We start from the raw sequence: 21,026 nt of genomic DNA, 5'->3' as shown, positions 1-21,026 counted from the left end.
CTGCCCTTAGTACTCAGGACACTTTGGGTTGTCGTACCAAAGCCCCACTCAAACCAAATGAAGCTGAAAATGGGATTTATTAGAAGTCACATGATATGATTAGGAATGTCATCTCTCTCTGTCCCTGGGCTCTGCTTTCTTCCCACCAACAGCTCCTGATTCATGTTCTGATCACTTCGTTATTGTTAGTCCCAGCAAAGTGCCAGTCCGAATATCAGTGGCGCAGCTCGGGTCATGTCCCCAATCCTGAACCAACCCTTGTTTTCCTTCCTCCATATCTGGATTGGGTACCTGGCCCTAGAACCTACAGGGACTAAGGGTTGGAAAGGATGATTCCTCAAAGAAAAGCACGAGAGATATTTGAGAAGAGGGTGGGAAGGTGGCTGAGTAGGCAAAACCAGGAGAATCACACCTCTCTGATTGCAAATATCATTGTAGTGGATGTGCGTAAAACCGATTTGGTCCTTAAGTAAAGTGCTTCTCCAAGGGCCTTTGTTATGTTTCAGCCAAAAGTAATAATAATGGTGACTAACACTGGTGGAGTGATTATTATGAGCCAGAACTCTTAAATCCTTGCTATATATTGATTATTTAATCCTTTCCAGCAACCTACAAAACAGCTTCCATTAACAGTACCATTACAGAGATGAGAAGACCCGGCGTATTAAGTATCTTGCTCAATGTCACATGTACAGGGTGGGGTGACTATTTCAGCCCGAGCAGTTGAACTCTATCCTCGAAGTCCATCCTCTCCACCACATTGCTATAAGTCTCCCATTAATATAGAAGGGCATTTAGTATTTAATTTAGTGTGAGTTCTTCCATTAATTTATTCAGTAAGTATTTACTAAATGTTTGCCTACCAGGAGGATCTGTTTTAAACCCTGCTTGACTGAGTTCCCATTTCTGTCTTGCTTACCAAATTCCTGTAACCGAAGGTTATGACCAGGCTCCAGCTCTCTTTGAGGAGTAAGGAAGTGGTCTCCCAGGAGCCTCTGGTAGAGGGCTTTGCCCATAGTTAATGGGTTTAGTGAATGTTTGCTGAAATTGGACAAAAAGAAAAAAAAAATCTTTTCATCTTGAGTTGTTTGGAAGAGTCAAGGGACACACTGTTGCAAGCATGTTTGGTTCCTCCCTCCCAAAGAGAGGCCATTCTTTGGAGTGATTGGTAGCACAGAACATAACATCATTAATAATAGTAATAACAACAACAACCATGGTCAAATAAAAATGGCTGAGTACTTATTCCGTGCCAAGCACAGTTGTACTTCGTTAACCATATGTTAGCTCATTTAATCCTCAAAACAGCTCCCATTACAGCTACTGTGTTCATTTTATGAATGAGTAATTGAGGGCACGAAGAGCCTGAGGAACTTGCCCAAGCCCCACAGATAGTAAATAAAAGGGTTGGAGTTCAAGTTCAGCCAGGGTGTGTCCACCGTCCCCACAGCCCAGTTACAGGAATGGAAGATGATGGCGTACCACTGGAGCGTGGCCTGCGGACTCAGGTAGAGCTGAGATCGCACCCTACTCCCCTCCTTACTGACTGTGACCTTGGGCAGCTTTCTTAACCTTGCCGAGTCCCATTTTTCTTATCTGTTAGGTGGAAATACAAACATCCCCAACTTGTGTTGCAGCTAAAATGGTATAATATGTAGTGCCTGGCACATAACAGGTCCTCAATAAACGATTTCAATTATTAGTCCTGGAAAGATACAGTGAATGCTGAATGGGGCAGGCAGCAAGAATGGAAAGAGCATTGTAGAGAGTGCCTTGACCTTCTGTCATTGGTAGATGAGAGCGTGGGGATGGCAGCCTGTGCTATGAACTACGCGCCATACCTGGCTTAGCTACTCGTTAATACGCGTAAATAGTTTGACTCAGCCCTGTCTTCACCAGCAGACATTCACTGAACCCATTAACTATGGGCAGAGCCCTCTACCAGAGGCTCCTGGGAGACCAACCACTTCTTCACTCCTCAAAGAGAGCTGGAGCCTGGTCACAGCTTCAGTCACAGAGTTGCAGTCTCCCCCGAACAGTGTTAGTCTCGCCCCGAGCATAGACAAAATGACCTCGTATGGAGCAGGATCTAGGAGAGAACGTACGGCTAGATTCCTCCAGAAGCTGAAGACTGACACTATTATTATTCATTCATTCATTCATTCATTCATTCATGCGTTTAGGAGTGGCTGGCTGTGCTATGTTGTAGAGCGATGGCGGTGAGGAGAACAGACACGCTCACTGTCTTCTGGAATCTTACATTCCAGCATGCATAAAAGATGTTTAACAAACAGTTGAACAATGACTGCATCACAGTTCTGATGAGCTTTTAAGGAGCGTGCGGAGAGTATTAAGAGAGCATTTAAGAGGAAACTAATCTCTTTGGGCTGCTCGTATGTTTCCTGATAAAGTGACAGATCCATGAGATCCAAGAATGAGTAGATCTTGGTTCTGCGTTGGTGGGGCTGGGAGAAGGGCATTCTCAGCTGTAGGAGTCTGACCCTCCAGTGGGTTCCACAAAGCCTGGGAATCCCCACCCAGGGCCTTCTGCTGCAGAGACCCTTCTGAACACGCCTCCTTGGGACTCCTTTGGGGCTCTTCGGGTAGGTGTCTTTAGCAGAGAGACCCTCTGATGAAACACATGATGAGAACTTTTAACAAAGATAAGCAAATGTTATTTTTGTCTCCGTAATACCCTCTACCTTTGGGGAGGTATTTAGTGCTTCCGTTCTGTACGGTATACAGCATGTAGAGCTTGGAAGGCTTCTAGAGTCCTAAAAACGAACAAGCCGAGCTGCCCATACATGCACACTTCTGCGTCTGCCCCATCTTGCCTACAGAGTACATGTACCTCTCTTGGTGGCTTATGTGTGTCTAGGTCTCCGCACATGTGCGCGCACACTGGGCGTGTGGCCTGGATGTGTAGGCTCGTTGTACGTGTATGCACAACATATCAGAGAGAAGGCTTAAGAGCACTCTAAGCCACTTCATTTATGGAAGACTTTAGGCAAGTTAGTGACAGCACTACCGGGGGTAGAACTCATTGACTTCTGGGTTATTGAGCATGGGTCTTTTCTTTTTTTTTTTTTTTTTTAAGAAAATTTTTTTTTTTAAAGATTTTATTTATTTATTCGACAGAGATAGAGACAGCCAGCGAGAGAGGGAACACAGGCAGGGGGAGTGGGAGAGGAAGAAGCAGGCTCATAGCGGAGGAGCCTGATGTGGGGCTCGATCCCGTAACGCCGGGATCACGCCCTGAGCCGAAGGCAGACGCTTAACCGCTGTGCCACCCAGGCGCCCCGGGTCTTTTTTTTCTTAATTCATGGTTTTCTTGGGAGTGGTCATCGGGGGAGGCTTGGCTGGGAGAAAAAGGTGCATGGGACTGCGTGAGCTGTTTCTCGGAGGGACAGCGTTTCCCAGCAGGGGAGAACAGGCTCACGGTCAGGGGGAGCACAGCAGATTGGCGCTTGCATCGGGGGCTATCCTAGTTTTGACACTTCAGGGCTCCCATCCCCTGGGCATGTTGCTTAACCTCGCCTTGTGGGTAATACCCCTCCTCTCATGAAGTTTATGTGAGAAGTAAGCAGAGTTATTTATAAAGAAAGCATTTGAGAACAATATGTAGAACGCTATGTTCGGTGTGTCAGTGTGTATTATTATTATTAATGTCTCTTGCAGACATTCTTCCTTTTTCTCTCCGCGGTACCAACAATCCCTGTAGGAGGCAACATGCTACGCTCCTTCCAGCTACAGGGCCTTGGCAATCACTAGTTTTCTGCTAGAAAAAAATGGTTCCCTCCTTAGTCACACTGCATCACGTTTTTCTCTCTTCCTAAATGGGTAACCCCCACAAGGCCTTCAGAATTCAGACTCATTCTGGGTCTGTTTCCTTCAGTCTGTAAAAGTATAATTTATAGGTGTATAACCCCACCTTGAGATAATTTGATGAGATCCATACATGCTAAATTATCATTTAATTTTTAATACATTTTCATATTTAATAAATTGTGATACAAAAACGAACCTCAGACGGTATGCTATATACCAACAAACACACTCTAGAGTATGGCAACCTCTCAATTTATACTGTGAGATTCCTCCATTCGTGCGCAGAATTTCATTCAGCAAGAAGAATTTCCACTGAAATTTCAAAGCCTTCCCTTTAAAAAGAGAAATTTGCAATTACTTATCTTAGGAATGTAGGTTTTCTCTCTCCTTTGGAAACAAAACGAAACTGAAAATTAATGAGATATTGAAGCTGATATGTGACTTTGTATTGCTTTCAAAAACTCTAATTTTGTATTCACTAAAACTGCTTCTTTGTCGAGATATGACGTAGTTAAACTCATAAAAATAAATGTTACTGATTTTTAAAATCCAGTTTTTGTTGATGCTCTGTGTTGCCATCCTGAATAAAATTTCTCCTGGAGGCAGGGATTTCACTATTACAAATTATTTTAAAACATTATAAAATTACATCCTAGAAAATGTCAACAATCCCTTCACATTCTACTGCCTGTGATTCTTTAACAATGAACTATCTTCAACTTTGTGTCATATTCTGTCAACAGGGACGTTGACAGAACTGCCTAATGCTGCAAGTGCTATGGAGAGAGCAGAAGTGGTTCCGACCAGTATCCACACACCTAGGGTGAAGTGGCACTTAGGAGTCTCTACATCTCGTACTTTCTTCTGAGTTCAAACTGACCAGGCCCTTGGATTATTATACGAGTTACACAGTTTTATTCTTGTTCTGTGGATTGAGAGCTAAATGTTGGGCAACCTCTTTGTTATAGAGCACACTAATATTATCTTATTAAGTCCATGTTTCAGTCCTAGCATATTGTAGATGCTTAAAGGATATTCCCTGTGTATTAAATATGCAACTTAAAATCCCTCCTTTATCCCCTGATGTCATTCATAAGCAAATACTATTGTGTGCTAACAAGCTTCTTTAATTGGAGGACCAAAGGCAGGTTTCTCTTCATCACTGGCTTAACATGCTCCCAGACACTTCCTTCGTCATGAGCCGCTTGAGTTTTATCCCCATGGGGAGCTGTTCTTCTGTCTATGCGTCTCCAGTAGAGAATGAATTACGAGCACTGGCTTTGGAGTCAGACGAATCTCGCTTTGAATCTTAGCTCTGACATTTAATATACGAGTGAACTTGGGGGGTTACTTAACCTGTCTGAAATTAATTTTGCTCACTTATATGGGATCATTAAATCATCTACTTCATAGAGCTGTTTTGCATATTAAATACACAGCTTCTGGTGCGCAGCAAACATTACGTAAGGTTGGCTTTGGCTATATTTTCTGACCACAGTATCATATCATTAAATGAGATCATCATCAGAGGTAGCCAGTGGCTTAAAAGCGTCTCCTGGAAGCATCCATTTCTTTGCATTTGAAAACCACTTTCTCTTACATGGTTTGCCATCCTCCAGGAGGCCAGTCCTGGCTTCTTACACGGAAGGTTTTTCTGTAAGCAGTGAGAGAGAGCTAGCCCCAGTGCACAAGTAATTTTCCAGCCTCTGCTACGTCTCATTGCCCAGAGCAAGTCACATGGCCAAATCCAGAGACAGGAAGAGGAAATGGATCCCATCCCTTCATGAGGGAGGCTGCCAAATATCACGGCCTTGCCACCCCTCCCCTACCCAAGTCTACCACAAATACAAAGCAATGAATAGATTCCCATGATCTTGAGAAAAAGACAATCGTCTCTATTTTGATAATAAAGCTATGCTTAAATAAGCACTTGATAATTTCTAAGCCTGAGAGGTGGTTTAAATAGATATTCTTATTTTCATTCACATAACTGATATTTAGAGAGTCCATATGCAATGTCTGAGGGTACATAATGAATCAGCTTGGACTAGATTTAGAAGTCTCATGACCGAGGTAATGGTTCTTCCTAGTGTACTGGACTTGGCTTATTAAAACTAGTCCCTTTTAAAATTTGTGACAGTTTGATACCATTACTTTGTTTTTCATTATGACCCAAAGGTCATTAATTTCCCAGTGGACTCGATCCTTTTGCTAATTCTTAAGACATGAGAATAGTCCATTTACAAAACACAAGACTTCCTTCTCTTATAACTTTGTAATCTAACTCTGGCCTCTGTTGTTGTCTTTGTCTTTTTGAAAGCATTATGACTCATGCTTTTCAATAGCCATGTTGTGAGAGGGTAGGGTTCTTGTCGAGTGGTTAAATAAATTCTTGTAGTTACTAGTAAGTGTGTCCCTTTCAATGCCACTGACTAACTTGCTGCCACCAATGCCGTAGACTAGAAATTGGGATAAATAGTAGCCCAATAAAATGCATGCCCACTTACAAGGTCATATAATATCAAGGTCAAGGTTCTGTGCTAGAGCTACATAACCATGACCCATAGTGGTTCCGTAATTGTGCTTGGAAGCCATGCAATTTAAACTAAAATTCAGGATGCTTTCATTCCTGCTCTTCTACTCTTGTTATTTATTTATTTATTGGTTGACAAGATTAATAATAATGTTTATTTTGTATTACACGTTATAACTTTCACATACTTCGTTCAAATATCACAAAAGACAGGGGCATATAATAAAATACTATTATAAAATCTATATCTATTTATAGAAGAGAAAACTGAAATTGTAAAAGGTGGGTTACTTTCCTAAGATCATGGAGCCCAAAGAGAACATGCACCCCACCTGCCCACCCTCATTTTTCTGACTCAGTGCATATGCTTTCTTCATTTTCATATTGCCTCAGTTTACCTTTACAAAGTGATGGAGAGCATACTGCCTTCATTCTGATCTCCAATACCATTTATTTTGGATTTAATTATATATTGAATTATACTGTTATTTAACTATTTCATAAAGTCTCATTTTCTTAATAGTACAGTAAGCTTTTTTTACGACACTCCCCCCCCCCCCGCCCCACCGTGGATTCTCCCACGTGACCCTCCATCCTGTTGAGAACCTAGGAAGCCAGCAGCAATTCTTATAGAACCAACTTGTCGCTAAGAATGACTGGAGGTGAGGCTGGCCGGCTGCCATGGGAGAGGGATGGGTGTTTTATTGCCTCATGTAGTTGCCTCTTTAGTGGAAGCAGCTGTCGATACCAGGCTGCCCACAGAAACCCTCAGGTCTGTTTTCTCCCCTTCTGTGTGGGCTTCCCTAAGGTACATCCGCTCACATCCTGCATTCGTCTGCAATTATTTGGCCCCACGTGGTAGGTTTAAAATAGCTCACTATGCACCACAGTAAGACATCTGAGGTGTGCTGTGGGCACCCTTCAATAAGTGGAAGGTCTGTGAAGGTCAGTCTCTCCCCAGGCCAACGGTAAAAGTGTAGGTAGTTTCTGATAGTTGCAGGGAAGAACTCAGCGGTCAGCAGTACGACATCCCCTCCCTCAGCCACCGTCCCAGCCCCTCCCTCCTGAACTCCCCTCCTCACCGTGAGGGCCACGTGCTTCTCCTCAGCTCAGCACCCCAATCATACGTTCTATTTTGAGATACCTAGTCTTCGATTTTGTTAAGCCATGTGACATGTAACACGTTTCATTCTCTTAGGTTGGCAGATCTCCATTGTTTTTCAGTAAAACTTATTTTTGCGTGGTCAGAAAATGTCAGCATTTCACCATTCTTCTCATCTCATTCTTACCATTTCCTTTCAAGCCCCACTAATGCTGCTGTAAGCAGCTCGCCCTTTGCAGGTGTTCATTTTTTTTTTGTTTTTTAAAGATTTTATTTATTTATTTGACAGAGATAGAGACAGCCAGTGAGAGAGGGAACACAAGCAGGGGGAGTGGGAGAGGAAGAAGCAGGCTCATAGCGGAGGAGCCCAACGTGGGGCTCGATCCCATAATGCCAGGATCATGCCCTGAGCCGAAGGCAGACGCTCAACCGCTGTGCCCCCCAGGCGCCCCGTGGCTGTTCGTTCTTTTATTCATGTTTCTTCACAGGCACTTTGGCTGGTGCTGGGCATGTTACAGAGAGCAAAAGCAGGAACCATTCCTGTGTTAACAGTTATTATGGACTGATGGGGAAGAGAGAGTTTAATCAAATGGTCAAATGGAAAGGTGCTACAAAGGGAGACACATGTGATGATCTGTGAGGCTCAAACCAAGTCAGTCAGATCAGGGAGCTTTGCTGGGGAAGGGAGTCTGGAACAGAGACCTGAAGGCAGAGGAGGCCTTACAATCCATGGAGAAGAGAGTCAAGTAAAAGAGCAGTTATGACACATCTCCATACGGGGACCAACAAATAGGGTGCGCGTATGAAGTGTAGGGGGTGGATAAGATATAGCGGTGTGGGGGGAGATGGGGACTTAACATGGCCTGAGAGAATTAGGGAAGACATCCTGAGGAGGGTCATATAAACTCAATAGGAATAATGAGTAAAAATTATGTGAAGATGAGGAAGGGGAAAGAAAACATCCCATGGAAGACCACAGAAGGGCAGGACCTTGTTGACACTGAAGTGAGGCTGAACAGCTCAAGGGATAAAGGGACAGACAGGGACACAGCATGAGCAGCCTTGCAGGTAAAGGTGATTAAACAACCTACACACAGAGATCATTGTTACTACTGCTGCATCTGAAACAACTCTCCTTGGATGGAATTTTTTCCACCAGTCTTAGAAATAAAATGGTTTACAGTCCAATTAATGTGTACATATCAAAATAAAATTATGGGAGAGCACCTGCACACTCCGCTGGTAATGCCAGGGCTTCCAAACGTGGCCCAAGTTGACGGACTCCAAACTGAAATTCAGAATGAACGGAACCTGAATACCAGGAAACTTAGTCTGTAGGAGAGTTACCTCTTTTCACATCCATGGCACTACCACATTCCTCCTTTCTTTTTATGTTTAGTTTCCTGAAGGTGAGATGAGTACTCCTGTTTTGTGAACTTCCTCAGATCTAGAAACTACCCTCGCTCCCTTTCCCATCTGACTTTCATCATCTTCAATCAGTTACTTCAATAAAAGTAGGCTTCAAAGAAAATGAACCTAACAAATTTTAAATCTCAGAGCCTGTATTTTTTTCTTTCCCCAATCTTTCCTATACCAGATATGATCAGTGGTAGGTACTCAGTGGACATAGTTCCCAGAAGCCGAGAGTGAATTTTATCTCAATAGTCTGTCTACCTTGATCTTTTCAGGGTGAAAGGATGAGATTTTTTTCCCTAGCAGGTTACATGCTCTGCCTGTTTGCTGTACAAACAGAAGACCCTCTTAGATTGCTGATATGTTGTCTTGTAATTTTTTTTTGTAGTCAAGAGAGAAAGTCAAGTTATATAAAAATTATGCTTGTTTATCACTACAGAAGAAAAAACTTAAGAATTTATTACATAGTTGATATAGATGGTGATTAAAAAAAACAGAATCCTACTAAAGACAATGGATTTTTATGACAGAATATTTTTGTTCTAATACAGGATGAAGAGGAAGAAATCAAACAAGAAATTAACATGTTGAAGAAATATTCTCATCACCGAAATATTGCTACATACTATGGTGCTTTTATCAAAAAGAACCCACCAGGCATGGACGACCAACTTTGGGTATGTAGTGCTCTCCAGATTTGCTTCTTACATGAAGGACAACCAGGGCCAAATGGTTCGTTTCTCTGTCCTCATGTTGGATTGATTAACTCCTTCTTTGAAACTCTTAGCCCCATGATTTCCATAACATTGTGTTTTCAAGGTTCTTTCCCATCTTTTAAGTATCTTTTTTTAAAAGATTTTATTTATTTAGAGACTGAAAGAGAGAGTGTGTGTGTGTGCGTGTACAAGTTGGGGGAGGGGCAGAGGGAGAAGGAGAGAGAGAATCTCAGGCAGACTGCACGCTGAGCATGGAGCCTGACATGGGGCTTGATCTCATGACCTCGAGATCATGACCTGAGACAAAACCAAGGGTCAGACATCTCACACACTGAGCCACCTAGGCGCCCCTCCATCTTTTAACCATCTTTATCTTTTATCCCTTAATGTGGACCATCCCTAGAGCAAGTTATTAAGTTCTCTGGTTTTTCCACTACTTACTACATGTATTGAGTTTTTATTGCATTTTAGGCATCATGCTGTTTGCTTTTTATGTATTATATCATTTATTCCAGCTCTTCGAGGGAGACATTATTATTTCCTCATTTCGTAGATGACAAAACTTAGGCTTACAAAGATGGTAATAAATTGCCCTAAGGTCTTTATAGCTAGAAGTGGCAGAGCAATGATCAAACCAAGCTCTTGGAGTCTTTTTCCTAGCCTATCACTAATGTGTGGATGACTGAAATTTAAATTCCCATTCTGTGAGTGAAATAGCTAACACAGTGTGCTATGGTATAAGTACAGTTAGCTGTGTGCCCCGGTCCTGTATCTTTGACAGTCTGTCCCACTGAAAGTAGGTTCAGTAGGTCTGATACCAAAACCACTACTCCCCTCCCTGCCCTGCTCAGATTGCTCTTCGTCTCATCTTCCTGATTACTGTCCATGGATCATTCATTCATTCTTAGTCTCTCAGGCTGGTGGGCCCATTCAGCGGAAGCCTAGATTTTGCAGTAGACTTCTACTTGGTCTACCCGTCTCTCTCTTTCTTGAATCTCTGTTCATCCCATATGTTGCCATTGGATTAATTACTTTAAAAATACCCTTTTAACCACTTATCATCTTATTCATTTTCTGGAGTTCTTAATATGTGTCTGGCACACAAAATTTATTTAATTAGGCAGAGCTTACTATATGCCAAATTATATACTAAATTGTGTGAATCCCATGACTACTATTTCATGGATAATTTATCAAAGAATCTCAGTCTACTCTCTTAATGCAAAAGACATCTGTGGTCCAGCTGAGAAGATAAAACATACACAGTGAACAGAATGGGTGACCAAAAAGAATATAGTAATGTTAGCTCAGAAAAATAACAAGATTTTCATGTCATTTGATAATTGAATACTACAATCTCTGGAAGTGAAAAGAGCTGCTGGTTATTTTTTTTCCCTATAAGTCCCATCTTTAAATTTAAAATTTAAAAAAGTATTTTTGGGTAAATAAACCCTCTTTGTAAGATCACATTGATTTTATATATTTTTATGTGATTTCTGAAAGAGTTATAGTAAGATTTTAATCATGGCCTCTTAAATGTCTTGTAGGTATAAATGTGAAAATTAAAAATGTAAAAGTAGTAGGAGAAAATTGCTGTAAAGAAAGATATATGAGGGCATATATGCTAGGGCATATCCACAGAACAGAATTTTAATGAACTTGCCTATATACATTTCTTAAAATTTCCCATTACAAAAACAAACAAACAAACAAAAAAACAAAAAACCCCCCAAACATAATAAACAGAGTAAAAATGGAAATAACTGATTCGGGAAAAATATCCATTTGGTATATGATGAGAAAGAATTTAGTAGCCTTTAGAGATGGAAAGTTTTTATAAATCAATAGTAAAATGTGAAACTAAGGGAAAGATTGAGTTAAGAACAAGACTGATTAGGGGCGCCTGGGTGGCTCAGTTGGTTGGGCATCTGCCTTCGGCTCAGGGCGTGATCCCAGCGTTGTGGGATCGAGCCCCACATCAGGCTCCTCCGCTGGGAGCCTGCTTCTCCCTCTCCCACTCCCCCTGCTTGTGTTCCCTCTCTCACTGGCTGTCTCCCTCTCTGTCAAATAAATAAATAAAATCTTTAAAAAAAAAAAAAAAGAACAAGACTGATTAACAAAGTAAGAAATATCAATTACCTGTAAAGATGTTCTAAATATAATCATACCAACAACATAAATGCAAAAGGAAACAAGAATGAAATACCATTTCTTAACTTGTAGATTGGCAAAGATTTTTTTCTTTAAATGATGTACCCAGAATGGACACTCGCAGCCCCTGCTTATGGAAATGAAGGTTGGAGGTTGGTACTCTATCTTTACTCAAAGGCAATTGGAATACATATGGGTAAACATGCTCTCTGTCTGTCTGTCTGTCTCTCTCTCTCTCTCTCACACACACACACACACAGATATACAGGAATGTATCCTAAATAAATATTTGGGTAACTACATAAAGATGTATGTAGAAGTTAACCAATAGGGAATTGCTTAAAGTCAGTCCATTAAAGGGTGCTGTGAAAGGTATCTCAGCCAGTTAAAATGCTATAGATGTATATTTACAATGGACGATTAACTATTATAATGAGGTTTTTTAAAAGCCTTTTTTAAATGCTATGATTAGATAAAACACATTTTCATTTTTGTCAAAAAAAGGAAGAAAAGAAAAAAATGTATCTATCTCTCCATCTATATATATATAAATGGTGGGGATGTCTAGAATAATATATACCAATGATGTTGAAGATATTTGTATCTGGGTAGTCATTTCAGTAATTTAATTTTTGAAATCTTTTTTCTTTTTTATGTCTGCTTTTTTTTCTTCTAAGCTTTCTTTTAACTTGAACATCAGAGCCATTTCTGTTCCTTCTTTTTTTTTAATTGCTTCTCATGGGGCTGTCTTTGCTCCTCATAGACAGTCAGTTCCCTGAGGACAAGGATTGTGTTGTTTGCAGCTCAGTGTCCTCAGTGCTGGGAAGGTACTGGGCGTATGATGCTGATAAAATAGTTGGTCTGTAAAGGAAAGTGATTATCATTCCCACACACTTGGTTGTTAATATTGTTGGTACAAAGCAGATTGCTACAGGTACTTGGAGAGCTCATTTACCTATGGCCTATGGGGTCAACAGAAATGATGAGATGACGAAAGCTGGAATATCTCTGTGTTTCTACAGGAATTCTACATCATCAAGAATCTAGCTTTTTAGCAATGACCCCATATTGCCATAAGCTTCAGCAGATAACAAATGGAGAATGCTAGCCATTCTAGTACTGTCTGGAGAGAGATGTTTTGTTTGGTCAGGGGCATGGTTCCCAGTTAAAAGAAAGCATTAATGGAGCTTTGGAACCACCACCTTCAGGAATCACCTGCAGGAAAATAAGCTGAGTCACACCCAACTATTAATATCATTTCTTTTGTGAGATGGGCCAGATAGGATTGTTGGTTTTCTTGTGAGAGTGTGGTGTTAAAATCTGGATATTTATTTGGAATTCATTGGTTGAAGGAAAGAGAAGAGTGGTCAAGCAGGGATTGACTGGTTTTTTTCCTTTTCCTAATGCTGTGATTTTTTAAGTTGGAAAGAAAATTAGTTGTCCTTTATTTTGCTGGGTCCCCATGAAGTTAACTGACTTTCCCAGGGCCTCAAAGCTCATTAATGGATGAATGCAGAGCCAGAATGCTAGCGTCTTGAATTGTGACAATTTAGCTTGGCCTGAAGTTCTGTGAAAGGCACTGGAAGTTTGTTTTTCGGTTTTTGTTTTTTAATAAGCGAAACCTGCAGCCCGTTTTCCAGTTGGCACTGGGAGAAAGCAGCATGCCTATTTGCATCTGCATGGCGTGAACAGGAGGTTTTGTACTCTTGGGAACCAGTTGCTGCCTGCCGGTTCTCACCCTGGCCAGTTGCTCCTCCCATGAAGACAGCAGTGGTTGCTGGGAATCGAGAATCTGCATGCGTATATATTCGCTTACTGATTCACCATCCATCCATTCATTCATCCAGCAAATATATATCAAACGTTGGCTGGGCACAAGACGCTCTTCTGGGCACTCAGGCTATGTCAGTGAACAAAACTGAAGAAAGCTCCTCCTTCCACATAGCATACGTCCTACTATAGACCACAGGCAATAAACATGATTCGTAAGAAGACTGCAGAGAATGCTGGAAGCTGACCAGTGCCTTGTCGAGCAGGGGAAGTTAATAGGGTTGCAGCCAGGGGAAGCCCCATTGTAGGTAACTCAAGGAAGGGCATTCCAAGCCTGGTGTTTTCCGAGAATAACAACGGGAGCAGTGTGACCAGAAACATGGGGAGATGAGACGTGGGGCCGGATCATGCAGGGCCTTACAGACCGTGGGAAAGATGTCAGCTTTTACTCTGAGTGAGGTGAGGGGCCACTGGAGGGCTTTGAACATGGAGGGATGGAAACTGATCCACATGGTTAAGGGGTCCCTCTCGTTGCTGGGTTGAGATTAGACCAGATGGGGGCCAGAGCAGAAGCAAGGAGACCAGTTAGGAGACTGTTTTAACAAGCTAATCCCCTTCCTGAAGTTGGCAAAGGGAGGTCTGCAAGTAGTGATCCCTCCCAAACCCAGGCCCCATGGGAGGATCCTGGCCTTCACGTTCCATTTTCCCATCTGCAATGAAATATTACCGGCCCCATGTTCTGCTTGGGAGACAGAGGACCTAGCATTTATCTGTTGGTGCTCCTACAGAGGACGTTCTGTCCATCCCCATGTCCCTAATCGTCCGTTAGCTTCTGTGTCACTGGAGATGAAAATACAAAGCCATGAAATGCTCCCGAGGGCAAGAGCATCTTCTTTTTCTGGTTGTGCTCTTTCTATTGGACAACAAACCGACGGGGAACTTGGAAAAGTAAAGGCAGAGTAGAAACATAATAATTAGGAAATTAGTACCAGATTACGATGTTGGTGAGAACTTGATTGTAGAATATGGTAGTGTATAGCTATTCCAAGGCCTCTGACTCACTAAATTTGAGCCATTCCGTGTTAATAATAACAGTAGCAGGTAATATTTATTGCTTGCTTATCACATGCCAAGTTTTTGTGTTTTTGCTTTGTCATATTATTTCATTAGATCTTTACAACCACTCTACAAATTAGATATTATCATTATTCCCACTTTACAGATCAGGAAATTTGGCTCAGAGAAATTAAGAAATTTGTCCAGGGTCTCCCAGCTGGTGGGTGATAAAGCCAGTGTGTTAGCCAACTCCAGGCTGTCTGATGCTAGAATCGAGCCCCTGAGTTCTACACTCTTTTTTTTTTTTTTAAGTTGTGAGAAATAGTTCTGATATCAAAAGTTGGTGTTCCAAATAGGATTGAGGCTTTGGGTTTCAATTATTTTTACTTCACCTTTAACCTTCATTCCTCAGTACCCCAAATTTCAAAGAGGGTAGCAGGACCAGTTAGCTACTAATAAGACTGATGCAAAGTCTAAGAAATATGCTTTGGAGAGTACATTAAACCTTCCGGGAATGTTTTAGCAAACAATTGCAAAGGTCACAGATAGTTGACTCTTTGTACTAATGGCATTCGGTTGGCATTGCATTTATATAAAAATGTTATTCTGAATTATATAGAGACATAACCTATAGCCACCCAAAGCAGCACTTGCTAACATTTATTCCCAGTATTCAGACTACATGAAATATTCCCCAGTTATTTCCTTTGTCGTGGCTGGAGCTTTTGCACATAGCCTACCAGCCAATATGTGTGCTGTTTAAGGTGTCTGATTGAATTATAATCTGTGCGAATTCTATCAATCTTGTTGTAGAGATAAACTCTTGTTTAGAACCATCTCTTTGCGGAAATACAACTACTTCTGATAATGGCTAAGTAATTCTACTTTATCAACTGCTGAGGGCCTGAACCGGAAATCAAAAAAGAGAGCTCTTTCAATAAAGATTCTGATCTCTTGGAAACAAGCAAGCTCTGTCACACGACATTGCCATCTCATTCCGCCTCACCTCGGTGGGGAGAAGCTCTCCATTCTGCTGCATACCATTCAGGCACCGGGAGTGAGGGACAAGTACCATCCACCAGGCACACCAATTTCTCCGACACTAGAAAGCAAAATCACACATGTTTTGCTGTCTGTTCTGATGCCACCACAATCACAGGACTAGAGTATGTTATGAATACAATAAATATATTTTTTTCTCTTTTTTTTTCTTTTTTTCTTTTATTCTGATATGTTAGTCACCATACAGTATGTCCTTAGTTTTTGATGTAGTGTTCCATGAGTCATTGTTTGCATATAACACCCAGTGCTCCATGCAGTACATGCCCTCCTTAATACCCATCACTGGCTAGCCCAGTCCCCCACCTCCTCCCCTCTGAAACCCTAAAAACAATAAATTTCTGATTAGCTTCGGAAATGTAGGGTGGTCAAGTAAGACAGCAGATTACTGTACTGCAATGTCTCCGTAAGCCATTCGTTAGATTGCAAGAGTGTAGCATTGCAGAGCCAAGAGTTAACAAATTATGGGTGCATTTTGGGGACAAACATAGTAGCAGTGGGCTGAAGAATCAGAACCTGGAATCCAGAGACCTGGGTTCTAGGATCGGCAGAAGCAGCATCTCTGACATTCGGTTTCTTCCTTATAAAAGTGGTAACTTAAAGAAAAAAATGGCAGGGGCACCCGGGAGGCTCAGTCAGTTAAGTGTCTGCCTTCGGCTCAGGTCATGATCCCAGGGTCCTCAAGGGGAGCCCCATGTCAGCCTCCCTGCTCAGCGGGGAGTTTGCTTCTCCCCCTGCCTCTGCTCCTCCCCCCACTCATTCTCTCCCTGTCTGTCTTTTTCTCTCTCAAAAATAAATAATAAAAATCTTATTAAAAAATGGCAATGTTAGAGTAGGTTTGGGTTTTCAAACTGACGGCCCAGAGGCTAAATACTGTCCAGGTGAATGTATTTAGTTTGATTCGCATAAGGTGGTGGTGGTTTAATTATGCCAACATTAGAAAAAAATCAAATAGTTTTCACACGAAAGTCTGGATTCCTTGAAAAGTTTTGAAAAATAGGATGATATGGAAATGTGGGCCTGAAATCCCTAGTAGCAGTAGGTTGTGATAGCTGTTTGGAGAGCACATGCCCACTCCAGTTTGGACCAGAGGTCCCAGTGTTCCCTGTTGCCTTCTGCACACACTCAACTTCATGCATTGACATTACTTGTCCGGCTCCTGCAAAACATCATCTGGGAAGGAGATACTGAGATGTACGCACGAGAGAACCTTTCTAGAATCTGCAGTGATATTGGCCACAGTCCCCAAACCTAGGACTTATATCGTTTACATTTGCTGTAGCATCTTGTCTGGCCAAAGGTCAAGCCCACTTGCATTTTTTTGGTTGTTTTAAGATTTAAATATGCAGTGCTGCAGATAGCATTATTAAAAATTCAAGCCACCTGTAGCTGAGTCTTTTGAACAATTTGAAATTTGTCTTTTTTGAGTTCTATGTATCAGAAATGAGACTTTTTTTTCCTTTCCTTTCTTCCCCCCCCCCCCCGTGTCACTTATGTAAGTAAAGAACTCCCTTCTTCATATATGTAGAACCTAGGTCACTTGTCTGAAGAAGGGATTGAATCTTATTATTTGTGAGTAGAAATTTTTGAAAGGCAGACTTTGGTAATTAGAGAAGGAGTGTCTACAATATTAGGAGGAGTGATTGTGAACAGGCTCCCAGACTCAGAGCTGCCCTCTTGCATGACCTAAAGAGAGAGGATATGCTACTTCCGTACAATCAGAGTGAAAGCCATTCCTAATTTAATACATCGCAGTAGGGCCTGGGTTCAGCTTTAAAAGAGCCATTTTAATGAATTGGTGCATGATTCTGTGACAAGAATATACAAATGATTTCTTCTTTTATGCCAATGAATTTCATTTGAATTGTGCTTAAACTGCTTTTCAGCTTAGCAGAAGGAAGACTTCTGTGTGCCCAAAGTTATTCTGCTATTGGGCTATACAAACCCCCGGTTCCTTTTCTAGATGAATTCTGAGCTAAAGTCTGTGTTCCATTTAAGTTGTGCTTCTCAAAATCCTCAACTATCAAGTTGTTTAATCGTAAGTCCTCTAAGGCTAGTATTTTCTTTTCTTTTCCTATTTTTACTTGTCTGAAAGCTTGCTTTCCCATCCCCTCCCCATGGCCTTCTATTTGGGTGTAACATTCTGACGAGCAGACTTGAACATTTCTTACAGCCTTCATAAGGTTAGTTTCTGTGAGCGGGTCCCTGGCCAGAATGGACGTGTAATGGTTTACTCCTAATAGGAAAAATTCGCCAGCAGATCTTGCATACATACTGAGAAATGAGAGCACCAGAAATCAAATACAAGATGCAACTAACTTCCCTCATTCCTTAAATAGAGCCATGCTGACGCTGAGACGCTCTCTCCTTAGACGTGGTGACCATTGACCGTTGAGACTTTCCAATGGCTTCTTGTGGCTAAAAATACCAGTTGGCGCTGTATACTCAAACCGCCATTGTCATTCTCAAGGTATAAAGTTGTTCATTATCCAGAAACTATATCGATAAAGTTTGGGACACTTCACATCCTTGAGACTCGATTTTTTTATCTTTGGAAAACTTAGAATTTATAGTTCAAGCACTTCTTTTTCAAGTCTAAAATTATAATGTAAATACCAAAGGAATACTTTTTTTCAAATACATGCTAGTTTATGGGGACGCCTGGGAGGCTCAGATGGGTGAGCGTCTGCCTTGGGCTCAGGTCATGATCCCAGGGTCCTGGGATGGAGCCCCACTGCTTCTCCCTCACCCTCTCCCTGTACTGTTCCCCCTGCTTGTGCTCTCTCACTCTCTCTGTCAAATAAATAAATAAAATCTTAAAAAGAAATACATGCTAGTTTAAAAATGAATGCAAAGAATTGTTTAGGTTGCTTCTTCAAATTTGGAATTCCCAACAGTTTTACCTCACCTTTACATAAGTTGATTTAAATGATAAATGTGTTCATAGGTATGCCTCCCAGTTTTTTGTACTTGTATACACATGTATTTGATATTGTGGGACTTTAAACTCCCTCTGGCAAGTGAGACAGCATTCTATAACAAAGTCCTGGTTTTGTTTCCACCTTCATAAATCATGCAGATGAGATGTGTGGCTATTCGCAGCCACACATGATAAAAATACCCTTGCCTTGCTGATGTTTCTGGACCTTCAAGGTCAATAGGCTGATCCTCTGCAGAGCTGTGAATTCTTGGATGTTTATCTTCCCTACCCCTTTCTTCGAGTGCCCCTGCAATTGCTGGGTTCAAACCTCTCTCGTTTCAGATGGACCTTTGGCATCCTGCCCCCTCCTCTTCCTCTCCCCTGTCTCTTGCCCCTCCTTTTACTATAAAAGAAAGGACCTGTTAGTAGTCAGTTATTCCTGTGGGTGACTGACTGACTAGTGACATTTCGGGGGAAAAAATTAGGGTATTTTTGGCTAGTGCCTGTAGTTTTTAAATACCATAAAGTGTTTCTTGTTACAGGAACTTAAAACCAGTTAACCAGCATATAAGCGAATACTGTAGGGACCCCCGAAATCGTCCTAAGCTTCTTAAGCTGGCTCTAAGGATACACCTTTTAAAATTCCTTGAGAGGTGATAGGGGCTGGAAAGCGCAGGTCAGAAGTGACCACAGCAAGTGACTGCATCCTGAAGGTCCCTCCCGATGAGGAGGTGAGCTCAGGGCTGGCTCAGACACTGATTCTGAAATTCCCTCTGGGCTCAATTGAGATGAAAGACCTTTTGCTTAAATACTGTCCCCTCCCCCCACAACTTCTAAGAAAAAACAACTTGGTGGTCAGAAATAGAAGACAACTGACAAAAATACATGATGAACAACCACGTAAGTTGTGACATATGTTAGAACTCTTTGTTTTTTTTAAAAAAAAAACTCTTTGTTTTTAAAAGTTAACCTTTTTTTATGTAATTAAAAATATGTTATTTAATGGTTAGAAACATTAGACTTAACCCCAGATTTTCAGGCTCTGGAAATAATTTGACTTTTTAATTTAGATAGAAATAACTACTATGTCTAAGTCATCCAAGTAACCCTTTCCCTCTTAATTGGGTTGCACTAAATGTGCTGTTTCTCTTCTCTCTCTCTCTTTTTTAAAGATTTTATTTATTTATTTGAAAGAGAGAGAGAAGGAGTATGAGCAGGGGGAGAGGCAGAGGGAGAGTGAGAAGCAGGCCCCCCTCTGAGCAGAGAGCCTGATGTGGGACTCGATTCCAGGACCCTGGGACCATGACCTGAGCCAAAGGCAGACGCTTAACTGACTGAGCCACCCAGGCATCCCTACTGTGCTGTTTCTCAAATATCTCCTCTGTGGAATGGTTCCAGTTCTAGGTCCAGGTCCAACCCCCATCCTGCATGAGCTTGCTTCTGTCCTCACCTCCAACCCAGCCATCCTTCTGTCTTCCCAAGTGACATGTAGGTGTATCCTGTTTCTGACCCAGTTGTTTAGGTGGTATTGAATGAGCATTTCAAATGTGCCATTCCTTCTAAACCTCTCCCTCCACCTCTTCAGCTTTCCAAATAAAAGATCCAACATCCTGGAATGCATGTTTCTTCTTGCCATGAGATACCAGCTTGAAAAAAGGACATGTGTCCTTCGTGCTCTTTTATTAATTAGGGGTTTTAGAAACACATGTGTGCAATGCCCTTTATACGCACCTGTCAGCCATTTTTTCACCATCCAAGTAAAGTGGATCTTGGGAAGCTATTGATACCATTGTTTGAGTTGGAAACTCTTCCTCATTACTTTTTTTTAAGAAGTACAAACAGACCAATAGATAAAAAGTAATAAATACAGTTTAAGATTTGGGGCTACTAGGAGTTTTACATTCATAGACACACTTAATGTTCACATCATACATTTTATTTTATTTTATTTTATTTTATTTTATTTTATTTTATTTTATTTTATTTTATTTTCCATTTTATAGTGCTGGTGGTGGGGTGCTGAGCCCAGGGTGGTTAGAGAACATGCATGCCCAAGGTCACATAGCTAGTACTTGAGAGAGCACCATGCTTTCAACCCCGCTCTACTTACTTAATAACTATATAGACTCTGGATACGCCTGCAGACCATAACTAAGCTTCATTTCCAAGTAAATAAGGAAAAGGGAATTGAGGGGAAGGAGAATTAATGAAACAGTAGTTGCAAATCACTGAGCCCAGTGCCTGGCACGTGGCAAATTCTCAGTAAATGTGAACGAGTATTGTTGCCCCAGTGTCAACTCTTTGAGAACTTTCTTTTGGGGAGAATATTAATGATCCATTATTTCTTGCTTGTGAGATGGGAAGTTATTGACTTACCGCTGCTGGGCTTGACATGTTGAGCCCTGTTTCTGTTTATTGATGTGATGAGGTTACTTGTGGTGAGGGAGGGTCCCTGCTGCGTGGTGGCAGTAATTATCA

At 41.5% G+C, this 21,026-nt stretch overlaps 1 protein-coding gene across 9 annotated transcripts in view; it reads left to right on the top strand.

Moving 5' to 3' along the window:
• The window catches only part of TNIK (TRAF2 and NCK interacting kinase), a 475,440-nt gene that overhangs the window by 327,717 nt on the left and 126,697 nt on the right, over window positions 1-21,026 (top strand). For all 9 annotated transcript variants that reach the window (XM_057306485.1, XM_057306490.1, XM_057306488.1 and 6 more), the window contains one exon: window positions 9,428-9,553. In XM_057306485.1, coding sequence (XP_057162468.1) covers window positions 9,428-9,553 — 126 coding nt within the window. The remainder of the gene's footprint in view (window positions 1-9,427; window positions 9,554-21,026) is intronic.

This window comes from Ursus arctos, unplaced genomic scaffold (genome assembly GCF_023065955.2).
Source record: "Ursus arctos isolate Adak ecotype North America unplaced genomic scaffold, UrsArc2.0 scaffold_4, whole genome shotgun sequence".
NCBI lineage: Eukaryota > Metazoa > Chordata > Mammalia > Carnivora > Ursidae > Ursus > Ursus arctos.
This window is presented reverse-complemented; position numbering and strand designations above follow the sequence as displayed.